Source organism: Sinocyclocheilus anshuiensis, unplaced genomic scaffold (assembly GCF_001515605.1).
Source record: "Sinocyclocheilus anshuiensis isolate Anshui unplaced genomic scaffold, SAMN03320099.WGS_v1.1 scaffold148, whole genome shotgun sequence".
NCBI lineage: Eukaryota > Metazoa > Chordata > Actinopteri > Cypriniformes > Cyprinidae > Sinocyclocheilus > Sinocyclocheilus anshuiensis.
Window position 1 is genome coordinate 352,211 of NW_015555704.1, and position 25,273 is coordinate 377,483.

At 38.8% G+C, this 25,273-nt stretch overlaps 1 protein-coding gene across 1 annotated transcript in view; it reads right to left on the reverse strand.

Annotated features, from left to right (window-relative positions):
- The window catches only part of LOC107671773 (ryanodine receptor 3-like), a 62,624-nt gene that overhangs the window by 28,836 nt on the left and 8,515 nt on the right, over nucleotides 1-25,273 (reverse strand). The window contains exons 9-42 of the mRNA XM_016464733.1: nucleotides 24,158-24,253; nucleotides 23,725-23,843; nucleotides 22,343-22,476; nucleotides 19,620-19,861; nucleotides 19,261-19,453; nucleotides 18,627-18,843; nucleotides 18,168-18,272; nucleotides 16,280-16,383; nucleotides 15,867-15,950; nucleotides 15,570-15,729; nucleotides 15,257-15,401; nucleotides 14,968-15,173; nucleotides 14,546-14,720; nucleotides 14,152-14,360; nucleotides 13,845-14,063; nucleotides 13,572-13,732; nucleotides 13,250-13,409; nucleotides 11,930-12,016; nucleotides 11,616-11,842; nucleotides 10,628-11,447; nucleotides 9,228-9,428; nucleotides 8,322-8,424; nucleotides 7,844-7,978; nucleotides 6,446-6,719; nucleotides 6,086-6,200; nucleotides 5,054-5,186; nucleotides 3,447-3,550; nucleotides 2,979-3,114; nucleotides 2,669-2,852; nucleotides 2,390-2,498; nucleotides 2,140-2,260; nucleotides 1,774-1,943; nucleotides 1,249-1,469; nucleotides 994-1,084 (exon numbers count right to left, since the gene is read on the reverse strand). Of these exons, the coding sequence (XP_016320219.1) occupies nucleotides 994-1,084; nucleotides 1,249-1,469; nucleotides 1,774-1,943; nucleotides 2,140-2,260; nucleotides 2,390-2,498; nucleotides 2,669-2,852; nucleotides 2,979-3,114; nucleotides 3,447-3,550; nucleotides 5,054-5,186; nucleotides 6,086-6,200; nucleotides 6,446-6,719; nucleotides 7,844-7,978; nucleotides 8,322-8,424; nucleotides 9,228-9,428; nucleotides 10,628-11,447; nucleotides 11,616-11,842; nucleotides 11,930-12,016; nucleotides 13,250-13,409; nucleotides 13,572-13,732; nucleotides 13,845-14,063; nucleotides 14,152-14,360; nucleotides 14,546-14,720; nucleotides 14,968-15,173; nucleotides 15,257-15,401; nucleotides 15,570-15,729; nucleotides 15,867-15,950; nucleotides 16,280-16,383; nucleotides 18,168-18,272; nucleotides 18,627-18,843; nucleotides 19,261-19,453; nucleotides 19,620-19,861; nucleotides 22,343-22,476; nucleotides 23,725-23,843; nucleotides 24,158-24,253 (5,960 nt within the window). The remainder of the gene's footprint in view (nucleotides 1-993; nucleotides 1,085-1,248; nucleotides 1,470-1,773; nucleotides 1,944-2,139; nucleotides 2,261-2,389; nucleotides 2,499-2,668; nucleotides 2,853-2,978; nucleotides 3,115-3,446; nucleotides 3,551-5,053; nucleotides 5,187-6,085; nucleotides 6,201-6,445; nucleotides 6,720-7,843; nucleotides 7,979-8,321; nucleotides 8,425-9,227; nucleotides 9,429-10,627; nucleotides 11,448-11,615; nucleotides 11,843-11,929; nucleotides 12,017-13,249; nucleotides 13,410-13,571; nucleotides 13,733-13,844; nucleotides 14,064-14,151; nucleotides 14,361-14,545; nucleotides 14,721-14,967; nucleotides 15,174-15,256; nucleotides 15,402-15,569; nucleotides 15,730-15,866; nucleotides 15,951-16,279; nucleotides 16,384-18,167; nucleotides 18,273-18,626; nucleotides 18,844-19,260; nucleotides 19,454-19,619; nucleotides 19,862-22,342; nucleotides 22,477-23,724; nucleotides 23,844-24,157; nucleotides 24,254-25,273) is intronic.

The window sequence follows — 25,273 nt, forward strand, 5'->3', positions numbered from 1 at the left end:
TGCGTGCATTTGCACAAGCTGTCTGCATTGTTTTAGCGCCTGTTTCATAAAAGGAATTTTTGCAAATCATAGGTAACGGTGAAAACAGACTCACAAGATTAATCCTGAATGTGAATCACATTAAATACATCTTGTGTTTGGATTTGTTTAATCACAAAACTCTTCTCCACTATGTGATCATAATTTGATGAATCATTGCTGCCATGATCAACCGGAAATATAGACAAACATCTTTTTAATATCATTAAAAGACCACAATAATTGCACCAAGAAAATAGTGCTGCGTTTGGTGAATAAGTTGGAATTTCCATAGTAATTTCCATAGAAATATGTCGTGCTGCATTCAAAAGAATGACAATGCACCATTTTACTGCCCAACTGTTTAGTGAATTTTCGTCTAGAGGCCTTATTAAAATTAATAATGTAACCAAAGAGTAATAAGGATGAATTGTACACTTCCATTTGGGTTCAGTATATTTTTGGTTTTTGAAATAAATTATTTCTTTTATTTAGCAAGGATGCATTAAATTGAGCAAAAGCATTTCTATTTTAAATAAATGCTGTTCTTTTGAACTTTCTATTTATCAAAGAATCCTGAAAAAAATGTATCAGGTTTTCCACAAGGATATTAAGAAGCACAGCTGTTTTCAACATTGATAAATAATATATAAATAATAAAAAAAAAATTTGCTTAAAAAAGGACATAATTATTTCTGGAAAAAAGTGACACTGACAACTTTCAATTTCAGACTTTTTTGTGTTTCTGAAGACTTTGCCATCACAGGAATAAATGACACTATAAATACATTAAAATAGAAAACAGTTATTTCAAATTGTAATAATATTTCACAATATTACAGTTTTACAGTATTTTTGATCAAATAAATGCAGCCTTGGCGAACAAAAAAAGTTTTCTTACAAAAACATTTAAAAATCTTACCACCCAAACTTTTGAATAGTAGTGTACTTATATTTACTGTTTACTAAACTCACCTTAATGGGCATCTTGCAGTACTCTGTAAGCTGTGGAACATCAAGCACAAGACGACGTAAAAGTTGCTGTAGCATTGATGGCCTCAGATGCCTAAAGAAAGTATAAATAGCATCAGATGATACCTAACCTACATTCCAGCGATTTCTAATTAAGAAATAGTATGGTAATCTATAGTATGAAAATGCCATTTTAATTCCCCTGAACTGTGGAAACCATCCCAGCCACTCCGCTAAAGGTTTTCAAGAGGTTCTTACATGCAAATGGCCAGTAGACATTCATCAATAGCATCTCTCTGGGCCTTGGTAAGTGATCGGCCCTTTGAGAGGCGATAGATGGTGTGCAGCGTAGAGTCAACGAGCGTTGCATAGTGCTCAGTGTGAGCGAACAGATGAGCACAGCGGGTCAACAGAGGAAGCACTGCAGATCCAATGTAGCGGTTCATGGCCAGAGCTGTCTCTGTGGTCCTGAGCACCTCCTGATGGATGCAAAAATAACATGAAAAACAAATCATCATGTAAATGAGTTGAATGTTTACATTGATTAAATGTGAATAAATAAAAAAGAAAACTTTAATAATACAAAACCACAAAATACACTCTTAATTTGTAGCTAAATTAAATGGGTTATTTTCGATATTCATACACTATCCACTTTTTGCCTCTGCTGAATCACCATATTAAATGTTTGGCATCACATGAACCTTTTAGGCTTTTTCACACAAGGCATGATAAATTTATGTCTGCGACTTTTCTCTTTTTTGCACTGCAAAGCAGCCTTACCGAGTCCAGGGAGGCTGATGCTCGCAGGTCTGGCAGGAAGCCCACCTCCAGCAGGTGCATCAAGAAGCTCTGGTCGTCAATACCATAGACACGGTCCAGGAAAAGCACCATGGGTGCCCTATGCTCCGGACAGAAGCTGGCATTCATATCTGGCTCTGTCACGGTGCCATCTAAGCAAACGAGAGAGTTAAAACAAAAAGACATTAGGGTTATAATGACTGTGGAACAAGCAGCACAGATAATGAGACACAAATGGATGAAGATGACATTGAAAGAGTAATAGCGTCAATCAATCTTAGGCACATAATGAGTTTCAGAAATGATGTCTTCAGACTCTTTCAAAGGCATCTAGTGACATGTACAAACCTTTATTGACGACCGGCATTTTGAGTGGAATACTGATAATTCCCACCAAATCTTTCATGGGAACTAAGGAACGGAGGATGGCACGGATACGCAGTGCTTCGCCTTTGCCTTTGTTTATAAGCTGTAAAACAGCATCGGTATAATATTAAAGTGAAGCCATGTACAGTGCAACAGCACTAAAGTGAAGGAAACTGCGAGTTTTGCCCCTAGCTTGGTAAATCAATAAAATGTGGCAGAAATGAGCACTCACATGCATCTCAGGTGCACAGCGGCCCAGAAGATCAATAAGGGCTGAGTAGAAAGACATAATAGAGTTGCCCATGTGGGCGACCTCCTCCTCCTCTTCATCCTCTCCGACGCTGTCAAAACAAAGAGTGTACATGCTTATTTTAAGTCATGCTTGCTCAATCCTGAGGTCAAAGCGTGGGGTGGTAGGACAACTCAAACTACAGCTCAGTTTTTCAACTCTACACACCTAACATAAAATGGCAAATAATGTAGATCTGAGGGAAGAATTCAGTAGTCTTACGTGTGTGCAGCCCCCTCGGGTAAGTTAGGCAGGTCTAAAGCAGGATCTTCTGAGATCTTGATGGCTTCCTTCATGGCAGCGAGTAAACCTTGCCCTCCCTCTCCTCTGAGAGCAGGTCCAAAGCACTCCGGACGCCTGATCAAAAGCTTCACCACTACATTAGCATTCTCTTCAACACTTTCACCTGAGATGACCAGAATGATACATAGACAATGATACATAACATAACGTTTACATAATGATACAAGTCCTTTTCCATTAACCAAGAAACAAGACATGAAAACTCATCTTTGTGGTAAAATGGACTAACAATTGACAAAGACAGCAAACCGTAGGAAGGATAAATAACGTTCTCCTTCAATTGGGTTCCAGCCAATGTCTGGGTATCCCCTGGCAATGAGCATTGGGCAGTTCTGTAAGCCACAGCCTGCCAGATATGTCACCACCTGAAAACATACATGGACAGAATCCAAAATGAAACTAATGGCACTAAAGATTGGCTTAGCCAAATTTATTTTCATTCAGCCAGTAACTTTATTTGGCAGTGCAACACAATACATCAATTACCATAGCTTGATCCATGCTGCTAATCCGATGATGCTCTACTAAAAACTCAGTGACTGTCACAACAATGGTAAGTATACCATCAAAAGTTTATTTAACTGTTTTTTTTTCTTTACAAGGAAGCCTTCTATATAAATTCCGTGTAATTTTAAAGAATCTTACTAAGCACCGTCATATGAGAAGAGATGATGTTATACTGATGTTGAACTGGTACCTTCTCAAGATCAGGTTCCTCAAGTGCCAGAGCTAAACTGTTGTTGTCCATCACAGAGGAGGCAGCCACATCTAAAGGTGTAGAGCCTCTCATGGCTGGGCAAGCTAGAGAAATAGGAAACAAAGATTATCTCCATATGGCCAATAGGGATAGCAGATTTTTACTGAGGCAAAATCACCAACAGATGGCAGTCTTTCCTTTTTTTCCAACTAGGTATCTCATCCTCTTGTCCATGTTATTATATTATGCTATGCTATAAACGTATAGAAATAGTTTTCTAAAATATCTTTAGTTTAGCAATTATAAAGAGTTATAATCTTCTTCACTTTATATCATTTATATTAATTATTGTTTACAACCATACATTTCAGCATATTTGGATGGATTTCTGATTACAACCTAATTCTGCTGCTTTGCACATACCAGTCGGTGAGCTTGTATTAATAAAAAATGTAATAACTAACACTGTAGCTGCATAACACTATCTATGCAACATGAAGAAATGTTAACATAAAATTGTACATCTATGGATGCAGCTCCCGGCCTTATCTTCATCTGATCTAATCTGTCCTGTCATTGATCTGAGGGTGATAAGGCCTATAAAGGGGTGAGTGGGCTCTCAGCTGCTCATTAATGTGCTGTTATAGGAAACGACTCCTGCACAGTCAGGTGCTCTCAGCTGCACAAGCTATTATTCACAGTCAAAACAGTGCACTGTGCAGGGTTGCCAGATCTTGCTCAAAAAACAAGCAAGCCGGTCTTACGCAAAAAGCCTGAAATAAATTACTTTCCCGACCAATGCAAGTTTTGTTTTTAGGGAAGTGTTTATGGTTTAAGGTTTATAATTGTTTTAAAGAAAGGACATATTAAATTAATAAAAAGTGACAGTAAAAGAAATTATAATGTTATAAAAGATTTCCTTTAAAAAAAAAAAAAAAAAGTCAAATCTGCATATTAGAATGATTTCTGAAGGAGCATGTGACTGAAGTAATGACTTCTGAAAATTCAGCGTTGCAATTTCAGGAATAAATTACATTTTAAAATATATTAAAACAGAAAAAAGCTATTTTCAATTGTAGCAAAATTTTACAATATTACTGTTTTACTGTACATTCGTATCATATAAATGTAGTGTCAGTGAGCATATAAGACTTATATGGAAAGAATAGGGAAAGAATAAAAAACAGGAGCTTAGGACAAACAAACTACAGCGATTAATAATAATTCACAGAGTGTGGCTCAAACAGTAGGTGGGGATATTTCATAACTGCTATTAGAGACCTTTATTGTGCTCTGGAGACCAAACACAGAGGTGTAACTACCCAGTTTTTATAAGGTATGTACAGTAACACAACTTTTGCCACTCCCCTTTGAGTTGCTGTCCTCTGTGGTGTATGTGTGGCATATCTCATTTTTGTGCCCACAGCTAGCAGCATTTGCAAGCTGAAATACGTGACTGTGGCAGTAAAATAAGCCCAAAAAGACTACGAGAAAAACAAACTGCCCAAAGTCACTTTAATAAGTGGACATGGCAACACAGACACTGTGATTCAGCCCTGCCTGACCTGCATCCCTGAAGAACTGTGTGTTTGCGTGTGTGTGATTACCCAGCCCCACACTGCTGTTCTCCAGGAGGTAGCTCAGGTGGTCAAACATAGCCTTCTGGTTCTGACGGCTGATGCGACAGAAGTAGCACAGGAAGCGACAACAGCTGGCCACCATCTTGGGGAAGGCAATCTCCTGAGAGTTAAAAACAGCATTCATTTCACCCTGCACAGACGGAGATCGTTTCCTTCACACTTCAAATTAATCTTTCATCTTTTTCGCGTGCGTGTCCTCACACGGCTACTAAATGTGTGTAATGTAACATACTCCAGATATCGAAAGAACCCCCCCAGACAGTTAAACCAGACTGAAATATGAGACGTGAGGCAAATACAAGCAAATATGTTCTGTACTTCATCTGAGCAGGGAATATGGTCACCCTAAATGTCTGCAACCCACGTCCCTTTGCGTGAGGCCTCTTTAATGAGGCTGCCAAGCAGAAATGAGAGACACTGTGGCAATGTCATATCTGGCATAGTCAGTGGTATTAATTCACATCCTAGACTCCTCAAATCCCAAAAAGGACTGGCATGAGAAGCGACCCATTCCTTCTGTTCTTGTCTTAGCTTTCGCCCTATTGCCACCCCTAATACATAAGGAGGTATTAAGCTGTTAGACACGGGGTACTATAGGTACTGTATCTTCCCATGCACTATGTGTTATCCCTCTAGATATCGTGTTTAGTTTAAGAAGGTTTGGCTGAGAGGGGTTTGGCCCGGCCTGGACTCACAAGTGTCCAACTGAGTCATGGGATCTTATTATAATCATAAACAATATTATCTGAAGTCTAAACATTTACATTTATGCATTCGGCAGACGATTATCCAAAGTGGCATACAAGAGGAACAAAAGCAACTTGTGAAGAAGTTTTGTTCTTTATCAGTTGATAAAACGGACAGAAGAAACTTCTTAAGCATGTGCATTACAACTGAAGTCACACCATCGGGATATAATAAATTACATAAACTGAACATAACCGGAGCATCCCACCCCAGAAAAAGCACCTTTTGGGCAGTATGGCTCAAAAAAAGTACCTTATCCTTGCCTCCTCCCAGCACATTGACCATGACCTCCATTACTGTCTCGTGCATGCCAAGAACACGCATCAGATTTGGATGCTGGTAAAACACTTTGTTGTTCATGATGTCCCTGAGTGCAAGAATAAGACAAACACTTTATAGGATGTAGCTGTACAGTGAAGGGATGCTTTGATATTAAAAATCTGGCTGATGTGAAAAGACGATGGTTGATTTGCAAATTCTGAACTATTTTGTCTAAATAAATGTAAAATAAAACAGGAAGTGGGAGTGTAAGTGAGTATTAGATGATGGCAAGGGCAATCTAAATGTATAGTAGGATGTAAACCTCTTAAAGAATGGAAGTTGAAATTTTACCCCAGGCCGTCGATCATAAGCTGGCCCTCCTCTTCCCCCATGCGGACGCTAAGTAGTGAACGGATCTGACCCAGCGAGGCCAGCAGGTTTATCGCGTCCCATACAGATTTGGCACTGATGGTGTAGCTCTTCCTCAAGGCCCTGAGCAGCTCACCGATGCCATCATACTGCCTTCTCAAAAGGCTGAACATGCTGCGGACCAGTGCCGGGTCTTGGATCTTGCACTCCTGAGCCCAGGTGACCATAGTCTGAGATATCAGCTCCTTCAGGTTTGCTGGAGGAGACAATACAGACTTTGATAAAAAGATATTTGCATGGTTTGTTTTTTTCATTTTTAATTAGATCTTTGCAATATAATGCTTATTAATGCTGTAACTGTTGAACTGGTGTATTGTATTATACTGCATAAAGTATACTAATATTAATAAATGAATAAGGGTGATATGGAACAGTAATTACTAATATTAAATTAAAAATGGCCCTTCATGTAGAAGAGATTTCAGACCCTGTGCTCTAGTCATGTGTTAGGACCATTAGTGTATGTCGTTACATCTATTAATATTTTCTATTCACAAATTGCCCCGTGTGCTTTTTTTGGAATAGCTGCTCTAATCACATACTTCTCTCATCAAGAGAAAGTGCAGCACTGACGCTTTTTATCCAACATCTGCAAATTACATCCATTTTAATACGTACTTGTCTACCCATGGCTGGTAACATGATTTAAGTCTATGCTAATATCCTTGCCACCTTAATACCCTTTTTTGCTGATTTGAAGCTCAGTACTGACTTTCTTTTGATTTCAAAGGGTTTATAACACAAACACAGTAGAAACAATGTTTCTGATCATAAGCCATTTATTATTAACTTAATATCAGTAGTGTAAAAGAAAAGCCTGTCTCTGCATTTGGATATTTTTTTTTTGGTCTAATGTAAATTATGTTCCATGTGATGTTTATATGGTTTCAACACTGATAGCACAATATTTTTGCATGTTTATTGAAACCAAGTCATATAACTTTTGTTAATAGAAAAAAAAACATATTTTTCATTTGGTACTGTATTTTCCCCTTTTTGTCCTGCCCTCCTTGTCTCTTTAATGGAAATACCTCTATTTAATACTTACATTTAGGACATGATTTATGGTCTTTTTTCATAGCATTTTAGTACTACTTTTGATCTACTTCTTTGGGAGTGCAGCTAAGCTTTAAACACATTAAGTACATGTTAAATAATGTGTAGAAGTCTTTAGAAATGTTGCTCTAAACCATAGCTTGGTTTAGAATGTTCTGACCCTCAAGAGATAGTCTTTTTTTAACCAGATACAGCAGAACAAAGGTATAATGAAACACTACGAAATATAAAACGTTTGAAGAATCTATTTTTAACAAGCCTTACTAGGAGCAGCCTGTTCTTGCTCCGTTGGTTTTTCCTCAGTTTTTTGGGGACGACCTTTAATCTTGTATACCAGGGACATTAGGCGGCCTTTAAGAGATGTGTCCTGCTCCTCCTCTTCCTCTTCCATAGGGATTCCTGTGTATATACACAAAGATGAAAACTTTATCTGCATCTTCTGATTATTCGTGCTGCAAATGACAATTCATGATATCAGGGTTGTGCACCATTCAGAACTGAATTAATTATGCCTTTAAAACCCTTGAATTTGAATTGTGGTAGAACAGGCTATAGATTTGTAATTTAGTTGAATTTAAGGAAGTATAATTAAAACTAAACGAAACTGAAAGAACATCACAAGATTATATGACGTAGAATTTGAAAATGATTTGACTTTTTCTTTTTAAACAGAGTACAGTTACTTAGAGAGAAATAGGTTGAGAATGGAGGTAAACAATGGAAAGAATGGATAAAAATATACCACAATGTAGTCGCAGGTCATCATGGAAGCTTTGAAGCTCCTCTTGCAGCTCCTCAGGGCAGGTGCAATCATCACCAGCACTGAAGTTCAGCAACATGTTTATCTGCAATTAAAAATATATATGCTGCTTCAGGAAAAAAAGCATCACTTCACCACAACCAAAACTGAGATGCAATCTGAAATCTTTTTTAAAATATGATGGATCATGAAATATAGATTTCATAAGCCTAACCTTTAACAGACGTTATGTAACATTCTAATGGAAATCAGCTGTATCTGTAAAAAACCTTTCTGTTGCCCTGGTTACAAAGACAGACCAGTTTATTTCCGACATGAGCTTACAATGGCCACATAAGCTAAACTACAAGGGTTTTTCTCAGTTAGTAGATGTGGTGTGCATTTAATGCAAGAAAAGATGCATCTTTTCAGTTACCGAAACAGAAGTGTAATTAAAAAAAGTAAAAATGAATGATTCTGGAAAAAGTCTAGTCCAAGAGTCTTGGAGCTGTGCTAAGCACAAATCAAAAGACAATAAGTCAAGACATTGGCACTGGTTTATTAGTAATACTGCTGTACAGCTGAAAATCTGTTGTGATGCCAAGGTGTTTATTTTCTCGCTCCCATTCACAACGATGCAGCTTGCATTCAGAAATTAGCAGTAACATGGAGACAGCAGGAGGAGCAATCCTCTGTCAACATTTTTTTTTTATTTTGTATAATAAAACCAAATATATTTGAAATTATACAACAGGAAAAGTGAACACATTATGAGCTGCATGTGCTGAAGACAATGGAGATGGTCTGACGTCTTTCATTCAAGTGTTCAAGTGTCATTAAAGGTCTTTTCTGGACATTCTGAGATCTATGAAGAATGAGGCTTTATGTGAGTCTATGAAGAAGGCTTACCTGCACTTGGGGAGGTGAGCGAAACTCTCTTGTCTTCTTGGCAGTGACAGCAGCTGACATGTTGAGGGCTTGCATCAACTCATTGTAGCGGAACTTCTGATTGAATTGCAGCTTGGACACAAAATCATCTGAGAAGGCCACTATAGCCTCAATGCGCTGCTTCAGCTCACAGTCACAGAAATAGTGCAGCAGTTCACACATCTGCACAACAACCAAACAATTACACAAAATCTCACTTCATTTGAATGCATATACAGTATCTCAGTCAAGATATTTTAGAGGTACAGTTGAGGCCTAAAAATTGGTGGGAAATATAAACCTCCACAGGAAGATTTTGTAGTTCCTATACTCATTCATACTCACCTTGGTTAAATGCACAAGAACCATGTAAATATCTCATGCAAATGCATTTTACTGATTGGAATAAACAAATGAAGCCAATATTTTGATTTTCAACTGGCATATTAATTATTATTTCAGGTAATGTCGTAATTACAATTTGTAAACTCCGACTTGTACCACCTGACTGCTGTATTGCCGTGTGGAAACACTCAAAACAGCAGCAGATTCTGCAGTAAAATGTTATTTTTATTTCCATTTAATTAGTCCAATAAATGACTACTGTTAATGTCTTAATAATGGCAAAGTTAATATGAAAGTAGATAGCGTAGAGCTGGATAACTAATGTCTAATATCCTGCTAAATAAGTTAAATGAACTTTAAAAGTTTATTAATGAAACACAATGTTTTGTCTATTGATTATTTAATTACACAGATTCATTTTGGCGTTAATAGTGTTGCCATAGAATGCATTATTCTGAGACTGAGGATGTGAACTGCTCCTGGCAGAACATTTGGGTTCGTGTCATCTAGTAATTATGGTAATTACGACAGTCATACTTCTTATTTCTTCCTTAAAAAAAAAAAAACTTTAATGAGCTTTTAATGAGTTATTAATGAGATAAATAATTACATAATAATGAAATAAAATAAATTACACTTCTGTCTCAAGTTAAAAAATAGCAAGACAAGAGCAAGCATGCTTCAATCACTGAAGAGCTTGTAAACAACTTTTTCAGATTAAAATCTTAACCACAATATGGACCTTAATTGTAAAGTAATATTGTGACGAGTGGGGGCGGGGCCGAGAGCCGTGGGAACGGAGCGAGGCCGGTGGAGTAATAATGAGCGACACCTGCACCACTCACCGGTCTCGAGTCTCACGGAGGAGCTCCGGAAGGATAAAAGGGAGGAGTGACCAGTGAGTGGTGCCGGTGTCGCTCATTATCAATTACTCCACCGGCCTCGCTCCGTTCCCACGGCTCTCGGCCCCGCCCCCACTCGTCACAAATATGAATGCAAACAACAGACCATAATGTACAAGATAACAAGTTACTCACCTGCCGTTTGACCGACTCAGGCAAGCTTTTCTCTAGAAGACCTTTGGGAGACTGCTTGGCCTCTTTACTCTCCTCCTCCCCTGCCTCCACAGCCTTCTCTTCATTACTGGCGGCCTCCTCTTTCTCCGCTCCCTGTTCCGCCACTGCCGTTTGCTCCTCCTCCTCCTTCCCATCCCCAAACACGCCGGGGTCAATGAGAAGCAGGATGGTCCTCACCTCCTCGCTGGTCATCGCACCCATTATCAGCAGGGTGCCGATCAGCTTGAGAATCGGCACAAACTGATACTCAACGCTTCCGCCCACAGGATCTCGAATGTGGGCGCCTCCGCCCTGCACAGCTTCCGTAAGCATACTGATGGCTTTCTCCTTCAGGATACCCAGAGGGATCTGAGGGCTGAAGAGAGGCAGATCGCGCTTGGGGGTAATGAAATACGGAGGGGTGAAGTTGAAACGAGGGGCAAGTGAAGTGCTCAAGCCTACGCCAGGAAGAGAGTGACGCTTAGAGTCGTCAGGGAAGAGGCGGATGCTCCTCGTCTCATCCGTTACTGGGATTATAAACTCATTGTTCATCATGAGATGGGCCTCTTTGCCCGTCTCCAGGTGAATGCTGATGAGGACATCGTAAAAGCCTTCACGCAGTTGACCAGACAGGTACTGGTTATCAATGGTATACAGGAGCTGCGATTGGTCAAGATGGCTACAGAGGGCGTGAGCAACGCGAGTGTTGCCCAATGCACAAAGGGCGCAGAAGACCTTTAAAGTATGATAGTGGAACTGCCGTAGATCTTCGTTTTCTGATAGTTCCATGATGTCGATACACCTACGGCGTGGCAAACAGGAAGTAGGTTAAGATCTTCATTCAAGCCAGCTGGCATTGGAGCCAAATGAGCACTTAAGGGGTTTTATTTCAATGAAAGGTCACATTCCCAGGAATACAAAGTTGCAAGTCATTGCATGTGGAAAACAGAGCGTATGAGTAATGCATCACCTGTTCTCCTCTGGGATATGAACAGCCATCATCTGCAGGGGCTCCAGACACTGCACCACCCAGCCATGCCTCTCACTCACACGGGCCGTCTCCACCGACAGGAAGGTGTTGGGCATTCTGCTCCACAACACGGACACGATTGTCTGCACATCCAGCCGAGGAGGACACTGGGGCTCTGGGTTTCTTTGTAAACTCTTAAAGATGGCTGAAGACAGGGGCATTGCATCCTGTGTGAGGATTGATGCAGATCATGTCAGTGAATTATAATGTGTGAAATGGAGGAACTTGAAAACATTAATAGTATATAGACTTACTGGGATTTTTGGAAACTCAAACTGGAAGAGGTTGGGACTTGTGGGTTGAACAAACACAGCAGGGAAGAGCTTAGTGTTAGGCTCAACCTAAAAGAAGGCAGAAGAAAGCATATGAAGTCTATTCTGATAAGTTTACTTGCTCTACTTGGACAAGCAAGTGTTGCACACTACTTAGGATTAAAGTAAATTCAGACTGCTCAGACATGATACAGCCTTTTAAATATTTGCTGTTGTGAGTCTGATTCAAAATCAGAGCCTGAGGTAAACTAAGACTAGAAAAGCACAGAGATTCATTAAAATTACACTGCGCTAACCATTACTGGCTCTGTAGAAAGTTTCACTTTCAAACCAAAGTTGGGAATAACATTCCAAATACTTTACTTTTCATTGAAATAAAACCCTTTAACATTTAGCCAACTTTTAAAAAGAAAATCAGACTGGAATGTACTAAAAATGCAGCAAGTGATGGCATATTGGCTGCATCCAAAAAAAAAGTCCCTACTATAACTACTACACTATATTATGTGAAAAGAGTAGTACATATGTCCGAAATCACAGTACTCATAAAAGATTAGGCAGAAACTACCCAGATGACCTACTTCCTGTGAGATTCTGAAGTGTCCAGTGGACACTTCACTATCCCATGAGGCCACAGGAGACGAGTTATGAATGGTGGGTCACATGATAATGACAACATGACAAATGTAGTACATCCAGAATACATTCATATTAAACACATTCACAATATAGAGAACATATTTTTTGTAATGGTTGCAAAGCACTTAACCTACTCAAAAAAACAAAAAGTGATTTTGGATGCAGCCATTTTGTCACCTCTTGGTTTTTGCACCATTATTGTACTGGGGTAGCGCTACACATTGTGATACATTAGTACAAAACAACTGCACATTAAACAACAAACTGGCTGGGATTGTGCCACTGAAATCCTCATTTGCAATTTTAAACTTAATTTTAATAAGAAAAAGTTAAAGTTTCTCTAGGATTTAAACTTCAGACTTTTGTCACCACTATACTAAGAAGCATAACAGTATTGTCACTTATTTTATTATCTCCTCTAGGAAACCTTAGAAGCATTAAAGGGGTCATATGATGCAATTTAAATTTTTCCTTTCTCTTTGGAGTGTTACAAGCTCTTGGTGCATAAAGAAAGTCAACTTAAAAATCCTGAAAATGTGAAGTGAATTGTAGTACGTAAGCTTTGCATTATGATACGGTACTAACGGGATAAGCTTAGGATGTTATTTACATCTAGCAATGTCGTTGTGTCCTATTTTGTTAAAGGTTAGGAGCTGAGATTACCTGGTATGCAGTAGGCAGATCTCTGCCATTGGCAGTGAATGAGACCAGGCCTGAGGCCAGATCTATGGAGCAGCCAATCTCCAGATCAGTGTTACTACGGCCTGTGGAGCCGCTGACAACATCCCCAGCGCAGACCATGTAACAATTACTCCTTCTCACACTGAATTAAAAGAGATGACAAAAAGACAACACATTTCAATCAGGGGAAATTTCCAATACGTCTGGGATATATGTTGGAGTAGAGTGAAAATAACTGTGAAAACAACAGTAGTCTGAAATAATGGGTTTCTTTTGGAAGTGTGAACCAGTCTTTTGAACCGACCTCTCATGAACACGTCCCCGCTCGTCTCCCAGCGTTACAGTGACAGTGCGAACTGTGCTGAGGCTGAAGTGCTTGCTATAGTAGTGGTAGTCTGGTGTCACCCAGCCCACCCAAACAGATGATGGATCTTGTCCAGCAAACACTCTCACAGAGTAGAAGTACTTAAGCACAAGTACATCAAAAGTCAATTGAGTACAATAATAAGGTTCTTTCATTATTCTCAATGTATAAGTCTACATTGGTTAGCATTAACAAGATGTAAAGTATTTTTACCTTTGTAATGCTGCCATAATCAATCTTGCCTCCATCATCCTTCTTGGCTTTTTGGTCCTCAGCGATCACCTCACTGACATCAGTGATCTTCCAAGGGAATTCAACAGGCATGCTTAGACGACAGCAGACCATGTCGTCATTGCTGGTCTGGGTCCCATATGTCTTGTGTGTCACCTTTAGACATGGAGGTGTGTCCACAGTCCCATCTATTCTAGTAACCTAAATGCAAAAGGGATGCAGTTTAAAGAATCTACCCCAGTATTTTCCAAGAGAGTAAAAAGGTATAATTCACAACATCTATTTGCACCTCAATATGGGGGTGGTCCTCTGGTACATTAACAAACGTAGGTAGGCGTTTGCTGAACCACATGGTGACTTCTCGATTCATATTAACAGCAAAGGGTTCAAAGCCCTCCTGAAGGCCACACATAGTGTAGTACTTAAAAGTACTAGCGTCTTTTCCTAAATTCATGCAGCCAATTTGGGAAAGACCCAGGCTGCACACTGGGATGAATCCTATGGTGACAAAGGTCAGTGTGTATCAGTTCAAAACATGTCTTAAAAATTTTGGACCAATTACTTCCAAAAAAAAAAAAAAAAAGAATGCCTTTTTCCTTTACTTTCATTCTTATAATATGTGATTTGCCTATATATAATATATTACAGATCCTTTGTGCTTATGATGATTATTGTCTGTTTACCATCTTCAGCTTCAAAGTCAGCAAAGCAGAGCTCAGAGCCCTTGTTGGTGATTACGATCTCTCCATTCAGGGTGAATATCATGGATTTGTCCTCCATGTTGATCATGCAGCCCACCACATCTCCTTTAGTCCACGTCCTCCCAAAGAAATGACTGCCCATATGAACCCGGCGGCCCTGGGAGCGATTTTTTAGAAACCTTTCAAATCATGTATCATCGCTTATCGACTAAAACAATATTAGCAAGGTAATCTTGTGATAGAATATAAGATCAGTTAGATTCATCAGAATATACTTCTGTTTTGTTCTATATATTTTGAATGTGTTGACACAGACTGAAAATGTTTTGAACTCCACTGTTTGTCCTCAATACCTTGTACCAGCATAAAACAAAAATAAAACAGTGCCAGTATCAGATAATTACCCTGTAGCCATCAAAGACAAAGGACTGGTCATCTAGTCCCAGTTCCATATCAGATCTGCATCCGGGCCGTGCCCAGCCCACCCGCATGTCACCTCCAGTGAGCGCCTCAAACTCAAAATACCACTTCCCTGTCTTCACAGCGTAGGTCTTCTCCACACGGAAGAGACGGATGGATTCAATGCCCTCCTTCTCTACAATGTGAGCAGCTACAGAATGGAAAAAATGGCAAAGTTATGAACAATACACACTATATATATAGTCACTGAAGAGTAAAAACATTAAAACTCACTCTCTTGATCAGGTGGGTCTATAAAATATCCATAACCAACCAGAGTACGGATGGCCTCTCGAAGACTGTCTCTGTTTGATTTCTTAGTGCGTTCGTCTAATAAAGCATATGGCACCAGCCGTGGATTACGACGGTTTTTCAGATCCTTTGAATAAAATGCAAAAGAAATGATGTTACACAACTTTATGGAAAAATAAAAGGACATTCAATTTACTTTTTTTTACTATCATTCTTAACAGGTTTGTCAATGCACTTCAGGGAAACGGACAAATCCAATTTCATATCTAATGAATATTGAACAAGACATTGTTACCTGCTGAATACCATAGGTCCATCCTTGTTTGATGCGATCTTTGGCCCAAACATTATGAGCATTTTCAGCCAATTTATCAACTAGAACCTCTTGACCAGGTGTCAGTTTCACATCAGAAAGGTCTAGTGGTGTAGGTTTATAGCCATTTGCCATCATGTAGCTTTAATAAGGAGGATATAAATGAGAAAAGAATTAAAGGCCAAACATTTCACAGTATTAAAACTTGTCAATCAAACTTCATTTAGGCAGATTGAGAAACATTTTCATTTCGGTGTTCTATATGTGTGTTGGTTTTACTTCTTGGGGAGTTTCATTTTTTTCAGGTCGTCTTCAGCATTTATATTGACTTGTGCAACATGGCATCCCAAAGCAAGTAGGGTCCTGAAAGAAAATAACTTTTAGAAAACTGAGGAAATTATCAGCAAAACAATATGGCCAATATTTTATGAAAGATGAGAATCGAAGTGTCAAAGACAAGTAATGCATTACAGTATTTATCAAAAGAAATGAATCTGTTCAACACCTCATTGAGCTGGTTAATGCGTTTCGATCTAAATATTGCTGAGTCTAGAGAGTCTATAGGGATGAAATTAATTTTGTAGCCACAGCTTATCAATATTTACTGACATACATTTAATTACCATAAGCATTTTAATAATAATGGCCTTATCTACAGCCCTTTATATGCACGTCATTGCGGTAATACTCACTTCAAAGTTTCTGTTGACATCTGCAGGTTATAATTCTTTTCTGTTTCTGGCAGTTTAGAGAAGTCAACAAGACAAGGGTGCTGTCTCTTGTTGTCATCTCGGACCTGAAAAATAGCAAATATTATCAAATTACCAGTAAATCACTGTAAAATAAATAACAAAATGTGATGCATTCTATATTTATAAAAGTAAAAACATTCACAGAAATCTAGCATTTAATATTTGCCTATAATTCTGTACTTCTGCTAGGAGACTGATTTCGAATTTTTACACTAGCTGATATTTAAAATACAGTATAGTACCAAAAAGTTTGAGGTCAGCAAGATTTGTTAGATTAATAAATTTAACAATTAATAAAATTATAAATTAATAGTTTTATTCAGCAATGATGCATCAAAATGATCAAAAGTGAGAGTAAAGACATTTATCATTTTTTTCTAAAAGATTTATATTTCATATAAATGCTGTTCTTTTGAACATTCTAATCATCAAAGAATCTTGAAAAAATGTATCAGTTTCCACAAAAATATTAAGTAGCACAACTTCTTTTAATATTGATAATACTAAGAAATGCTTGCTTTTCAAATTACATTTTAAAATGTAAAATCCTAGTGTTTCTACTTAGAAGTTAGAACTATTTCTGCACAGTTATTTGATTAATTAGCGAGTGAAATAATTAATCGGTGCAGTGATAGGAATGAATCAGCAAGAGCAGTGATATGATTTAAGTCAGACACTTCAAAACTAATACCGCTCTTTAATTCATGGCCCATAAAGCTCTTTAGATTGATGTGACGCAAGAGAGAATGCTAAAGCGTTTAGGATTGAATAATGGTGGCAGAATGAAAGTAGAGTTTTGCTTGCCAAGCTGATCTTGTCCTGTAACCCCACATGCTCAAAACAATGCCACCTTGAGCCAGCTAAATCTTATTAAAATCTGATTAATCAGAGACCAGCTGGGTCTCTGAAATATTTGTTCTTAATAAATGCTAATTATAAATGTTATTATTTTATAGTACAGCTGTATACTATAGCCATATCGTGCAATCTTTGATTAATCTTGGATTAATTATGCTGCCATGGCAGAACAGGTAGAATAGAGTGTAAAAACACAGTGAATTACATAGTGAGTTACTGATATCATCTCACCTGGCTGGTGTTAACAGGAACAGGAATGAAGGAAGCCTGGGACAGGAACTTCGTGGTGCCCAGCAGATCTCTCACTCCCTCCAGGTCTCTTTTATACTCCTTCACAGGCTCCACACGCATCTTTTCTTTGGGAAGCAGGGCTTCATAACATGGTGCATAGCCTGCTGGAGGCAGGAACTTAAAGTCTCCATGGCGACCACCCAACAAGAAACGGACCCTTGAGGACTGAAATATTTGTTCTTAATAAATGCTAAGATCCGGCCTCAGGAGTAACGGCAGCACTCAACCATAATTCATTTTTCTGGCAAGCTCTTGGACAGTATGCTGCTCATTAAGGTTGTCTTAACTACTGTGATACTGCAAAGCTCTGTCATCAGAGTGCTTTTCCATTGTGCTCTGCAATTTCTGGAGTTGCTCTCATGCAGCGATCAGTGGAAGGCATAAAACCGGATCAAAGTAGCTTCCTTTTGCCCTTACTATCTGAAAATGAGATCTGCATCCCCATCTGCTGTTGTTACTTGGGATGCTTAAATATTCATTTAATCTGCACCCAAGGACTCTCAATTTAGGTTGACATTTTCAATTATCCTCCTCTGGGTTCCTCCAGTAGTTAAAGTCGCACAGCAGAAATTATCCTGATATCAGTGCTTGTGTCATACAGAGATGATCGTGTTTTTGCTGAGAAATTCTGATCATGCTGTTTAGTATTTTTATAGTGTCCCCTTAAATGTTTTCTTACCTTGCCATGCATCCAGCCAAGCTCTATTTTGTTCATGCCCCAGAGCTCATGGATGTTCTCAGCTAACTTGTCCCGCACATTTTCAAGATGTGGAGGCAGGACAATCTGGATTACAAGACAACAAAATAAGAACAACAAATGCAAAGCCTCATATATTATTTAAGATTTGAACAGCATATATCAAATAACAGTAAAACAATTATTAAAAATTGTAAACAATATAAGAATTGTTACTTTTGTAATATTTAATTGTAAAATAAAAAAACACTAAAGTAATAATAATAATAATAATAATAATAATAATAATAATAATAATAATAATAATAATAATACAATTAATACAATTTATCATATTTTTAAAACTGCAAAAAGCAATAATGCATACAAGCATAACAGAACAGGTAGAATAGAGTGTAAAAACACAGTGAATTACATAGTGAGTTACTGATATCATCTCACCTGGCTGGTGTTAACAGGAACAGGAATGAAGGAAGCCTGGGACAGGAACTTCGTGGTGCCCAGCAGATCTCTCACTCCCTCCAGGTCTCTTTTATACTCCTTCACAGGCTCCACACGCATCTTTTCTTTGGGGAGCAGGGCTTCATAACATGGTGCATAGCCTGCTGGAGGCAGGAACTTAAAGTCTCCATGGCGTCCACCCAACAAGAAACGGACCCTTCAGAGAAAAAACATGAAAAAGCCATTTAAACTCATGATCAATTACTTGATTAATCCTAATAGCAACACTGGGTTGTCCAAAAAATGTCTTGGTGCTACTTAATTTGTTTGGAGTTGGTTGAGAAGTCAAGTGAGTAATGGCCTGTCTCTGTTGATTGAACATAAAGTGCTTTGGGGGCGGATACAGCGCAAAAGAAGAAAGGGTTCATTTGTCACATAGCACAACTCCTGTACAATCACTGCAGAAGTGCTACGCTCAAAGTAAAAACTGTAGAAAAACATGTTGAACGATTGCTACAGGATGTTGTCCTCATTAATATTAAAATGTATGTATGCTAAATCTAACCATATTCCTACTTGCTATTTATGTAAAACTCTTACTCCATGTAGGGTACTTTATATTAGAGAAACTCACTTGACCCCTGCTGAGAAACTGACGACGGGAAAGAAGAAGCCATCTACGTTGAAGTCTTCAAACATGCCTTGAACGGGTTGACCGTTAATTCGGAAAGACATGCTAGGGGCTCCGAGATCCAGACAGCAGCTCACAACATCGTCTGAATTCAGCAAGTGCTGGTTAATAGAGGCCACGGCCCGTGGGATTCGGCCTATCAGATGTGGAGAGAATAACAATTTAGTAGATTTTTGTGAATACCACGGTCAAACAAGAGTATCAGAAATTATTTAGATGAAGTCATGTTCATATTTGCATTTTTCATAATGTCATATTAGATCAGGCAGTGAGGAACATGGGTAAAACAGCCTTAAAAGTACCTGACCACAGATGAAGCCCATCAAAACCATAGGAGTAAAGATCGTCACCCACACCGTTTCCTCCCCAGCCCTCTCCACCCCCAGGATATGGGGCGTAGCCTTTGGTGGTGGCCCAGCCAACACGAAGGTGGGTGGGCTCACTGGTCACATAGTGGTCTACTTGATCGATGATCAGCTCAAAGTACCATTTCTTATACTGTGCCGAGCCCTCACTCATGCCCAGGAAGATGTTGGGTCTCATACTGTAAATAAACACAAAGATCATAAAATAAATCAAATGCATACAATTATTAGCAAAATTAGCACAAAAAATTCCATTGAGAAGGTTTGTGTGTTGACAATGACTGCCAGGTTCATTGAAAAATGTCATTTTCTTAATTCTATTTGTATTTTTGTATTGTGGTCTAGTAAAAATATAGACTGTAAAAAAAAAAAACTATGTACTCTGTTGGCAAATACTTTTTGGTTTTAAAGTCTGCATGAAATCAAAATTCACACTGTTTACTTTGTTAGCGCACATTGTTAGTCTTGAGGTAAACAATTAATCCGTGCAAGTAAATTCACAGAAACAAAAGGGTGTGTCTTGGCAATTTTTTATCAAAATCTGATTCCACTCTGGAATGGCATTACTTCTCTGATGACGTCAGTTTGAAAGTTTTGGCAGAACATCCTTAAAGTGTCATTAATTACTCACCCTCATGTCGTTTCAAACCCGTAAGACCTTCGTTCATCTTCGGAACACAAATTAAGATATTTTTGATCTGACCCTGCATAGACAGCAATACAACTGAAATGTTCCCAGGTCCAGAAACGTAGCAAGGAGATCGGTAAAATAATCCATGTGACATCAGGGGTTCAACCGTAATTTTACGAAGCTACAAGAATACTTTTTGTGCGCAAAAGAAAAAAAAATAACAACTTTATTCAACAATTCGTCTCCTCCGTGTCACCCTGTAGCCCTTTGGTGCTACTTGAATGTCACTAATCAATCACTATTGAGTGTTTGCAATAACTTCTGACTGCGATCCAATGTGGATTTTTACTCAAAAAATGAAATGAGGCAGTCAAATGATGAGGCAGAAATATGTTGTCAGGAACATTGTAGAAGAATTTTATGTGGAAGATACACAGTTACAACTTCTGTGGGGCATTAAGAAAAAGTAATGTAACTAGTAGTGTAACTAATTACTGTTGCCAGAAAGTAATAAGCAAAGTAACAATATTACTTTTGAAAGGAATAACTAGTAGGGATGGGTATCGAGTTTGATACTTTTTAGGCACCGACCGAATTGCCTCGATACCATCGAGTATCGAAAAACGTCTCGTCGTACGGTACCAAATTTCGAAAGGGGTTCATCTCATCAACGTCAGTGAGCCAATAAGCCTGCAGCACTAGTGTTCGACTAGAAGTGGCGCGGCGCAGATCGATCAGTGTTTAACATCCGCGAGAGCGATTCGAAAGCGTACGGAGCAGTCTGCTCTCTATAGCTCTTGTGGTACTGTAATACACCTATTGGTCTGCACAGTCGGTCCGCGTCAAGTTGAACACACCAACTAGTTTACACCGGTTACACTCAGAGATGTGGCTCACACATGAGGCTGTAGTGTGAATGCGTCCCAGCCCCCTTAGATGTGAGGCTACATTTACACTGGTGCGTTTTTGTTTTAAAATGAAAACCATCCTCGTCATACTGGCGTTTCCACTGCGTTTCAAGCTGGCTTTCCACTATCTCTGACAAATGACAAACGACAGACCGGAAGTCATTCATTTACATTTACATTACATTTAGTCATTTAGCAGACGCTTTTATCCAAAGCGACTTACAAATGAGGACAATAAAAGCAGTCAAAACTGCTTTCCAATGGAGAGTAGTGCGGGAGCTGCGTGGAGTTCCAAAACTCACCATCGAGTGTTTGTAATAACTTCCGATTGCCGTCTAATGTGTGTTTTGGCCATATAATGTTGCTGAAATATGTTGTTACCTCTGAGTCAGAGCAGCGATCATGGAAGAGAGAACACAGGCAGACAGTGCTGGAAGCTGCTAATGCTCATCAGTACATCAGTGGAAAATTAATAGAAATGATGATTCTGTCTGAGCTATGAATTTTAAAATGAACGCACTAGTGTAAATGTAGCCTAACAGATGTGTAAACTGAAGACTATTTGAGCTTTATTAAAACTATTTGCACTGATTTATTGTGTTGGTTACATTTTGTTCCTTTGTGCAATGGCTCAGGAGATGAGTCTTTGAGTCTGTATAAACATCAACAAGCTGAAAAATAAAACCAAAGTTTTTTTTTAGATAATGTAATGTTGTTAAAATTGATTTCATAAAATTGGTATTGAAAAACATATTGTTCAGGAACCGATATCGAAGTCAAGGTATCGGTATTGAACATTTTTGAACGATACCCAGCCCTAGTAACTAGTAATGAGTAATATATTACATTCTTTGAGTAACTAGCACAACACTGTTCATGACTGAACTATATATTTATTCAAAATTGTAATAATATTTCACAATATTACTTTCACTGTTTTCAAGTGAAATAAATGCTACCTTAGTTAGCATAATAGACTTTTTCACAAACATTTCAAAAACTTACCGACCCCAAACTTTTGAACAGTAGTGTAATTTTAGTGAAAAACAAACATTCTGATTAAGAAAATTGTGTTTGTGTGTGTGGTGGGGTGTTGTGTGTGCGTGTTTTGGTTTGTCTACCTTTGGACATCATTGATCAATCGTGTCTGGAGCAGCAGGTCTCTCCTGGGAAGCAGGTGGTCACAGATGAAGTTCTGATTGGCTCTCACAGCCACACCATTGCAGACACACAGGGAACAGAGAACATCTAGAATCTGCAAGGGAGTACAGAAGGCATTTTAGTAATGCAGTTGTTTTATTGCTTTAAACTGATTTTATACTGCACATTTTCCCTATGCAAAACTTTATAGTCTTATGCCTGCATATTCTCACGTGCATACTTGAGAGTGTTTGCTAGCATAACATGCTGTGCAGCTCCTAGAATGTATTTACGAGTTTACATGACCCACATTTTATAAGACAGAGGAATTCTCAAGTCAAGTAGCAAGGGTCTACACCAACAGACACCTGCCCCTTGTTAAAATGTCTGAATTTTTGCACCACGAAAACTAGGGTGACCATATGTCCTCTTTTTCCCAGACATGTCCTGGCCAGGGTTTCAAAATTGCCTAAAATGTCCAGGATTTGGCTTTGTTTTCCTATTGATGTCCTCTACAGTCTTCGTGCAGTATATTATATACACATATTTGCATTGCTTTGACCGTTCTCTGTAGATCCCACCTTCTCAAATCACGATTGGTCGATTATGTACAATGCCTGCACACTATTGGTCGAACTACTTTTCAGTCAGTACCTTTAGCGATAGAAAAACAATAGGAAAACAAAGCCAAACCCTAGTCATTTTAGGCAGTTTAGAAATTCTGTCCAGGAAAAAGAGCACAAATGGTCATATTACCTAAAATCCTTGTGAAGTATTAGCAAATTTTTGATCATATGAAGTTACACTACCTTTCAAACGTTTGAGGTCAGGAAAATTTAACTAATCAAAAGGTAAAGACATTTCTAATGTTACAAAAAAATTCTGTTTCTAGAATGATTTCTGAAGGATCTTGTGATACTGAAGACTGGAGTAAAGGCTGCTGATTCAGCTTTGCCACAACAGAAAGAATTCAAATTTAAAATGCATTAAAATAGAAAACAGTTTTAATGTATTTTTTGAAACAAAACAAATGCAGCCTTGGTGAGCATAAGAGACTTGTTTCAAAAACATTACAAATCTTACCAACCGTCGAGTTTTGAACGGTAGTCTGTATCTCCCCATAATACAGAAATATACAGATTTACACTAAATGGAAGATAGATATAAGGCTTTATATACAGAACTGGAAAAAACTGCATTTTCAGCTCTTCATATAATATTTATAGTATTCAGGGTGGCAGGTATTAGTTTCCATCTTAAGGCTTTGGATGGTCAGCAACATCCTTTATATTCCACACTCATCTGTGTTTGTGTGTGTGTGTGTGTGTGTGTGTGTGTGTGTGTAGAAACAGCAAATGCTGACCTTGTGGTTGCGTCCATGCTTGTACAGCAGAGAAATAATGGATTTGATGTGGGCCTTCTGGATGATGTTCAGAGATTCTGGACTCTCGATTAGGATACAATGAAGCACCTCTAAAATGCCTGTATAGAATTGCTTTATTAATATTGCATCGCAGTAAACACAAGGAATGATAAAGGCATTATATAATCAGATTGCAAAGAGTTGTTTAAGCAAATTACTATAGATTTTTTAATGAAAATTATCTACTGCTCCTATGCTGCTATGAATCTGTAATACTGCTGTGACACAGAGCTTGAGCTAAAATCATTGATCTGTGCAGATGCTGATGGTTGATCGCTCAGTTTATGTCTACGTAAGACAGACTGGTTAATGTATAACGCCTCTGTAATCAGTGCTAATGTATGTGTCCGATTTGACGTATAGTGGTATTTACCTGATGAGGACTCCAATCGCTCTAGCTTGCTGACCAGCCAATCCAGCTTGCGAGAGAACTGTGTGCAGTTGGTCCTGTTGCCTCGAATCAGAGCGGCTAATGGACAAAAATCAATGGCAATCAGCTCAATGTTACACCATTATTCTTACATACCTCACACTAACACCTGCAAATCCCTTTCGCTATCCTTCACACGAGGTTTCCCACCTAAGTTGTGATATTCTGAAATAAATGCACCTCCGGTGTGAGAAAAATACTAAATGGGAGTAATCTTAAACTAGACTGTATTTCATAGAGTAATCAATCAAACTCAAGCCCAGAGCTAAAGGCACTTTGTGGAGAGATTGTCTAGGCAGTTTTGAAGCCCAAACACCCAGAGAAGAGCTGATTCCCGAGGCAGCAAACGCATCCGTATGGAGATGTTAAAAACTGGCTGTTGTCACCAGCATAATGTATCATGCTACTGTTGCCAGACAGACTCAGCATGGCACCTCTCGCGGGTGACCTCAATGACTCTGAGCGAGCAAAATTCAGAACGAGCCTCGATGGGGGCTCTGATAAATGCCGAGCCAGTCAAGGTGAACCGAGGAGAGCGTTCACGCTCACTGGATCCTTATGCGATGTTAACATTTCAAACAAAATTTTAAAAAACTTCGTCCGGTTCCATCGCCCCAAAGCCAGTGTTTTTTGAATGGGTCTGTGGTTAAAACAAGCTCAAGATATTTTCATATTTTAGTCTACAATATCAAATATATCAGAAATACCCACTCATGATTTTTACATCTCTAACAACTAGCTAAATGGGACTACAGAGGATGTCAGGAACATAAAGAGCCAGATTTACTAAAAAGGGCAAATTAGCGTTAGAGCGCAATTCCATAAAATCCTGACAGTACTATTTTAACGCCAAAAGACGGTTTGCGCTGGTGCAAGTGTAACCCCTCTCTCCCGGGTCCTCACCGCCACACCTCGTTCTCGTTCCGAGTGGGTCTCAAACCCGGGTCTCCGGGATGGGAGGCGGACGCACTAACAAGGAGGCTAAAGACTGCAGCCACTAGCGTCAGTCGCTAGTGCGTCTCTTGAGATCAGGGGAGTGAGGTTTACCTGCACAGCACC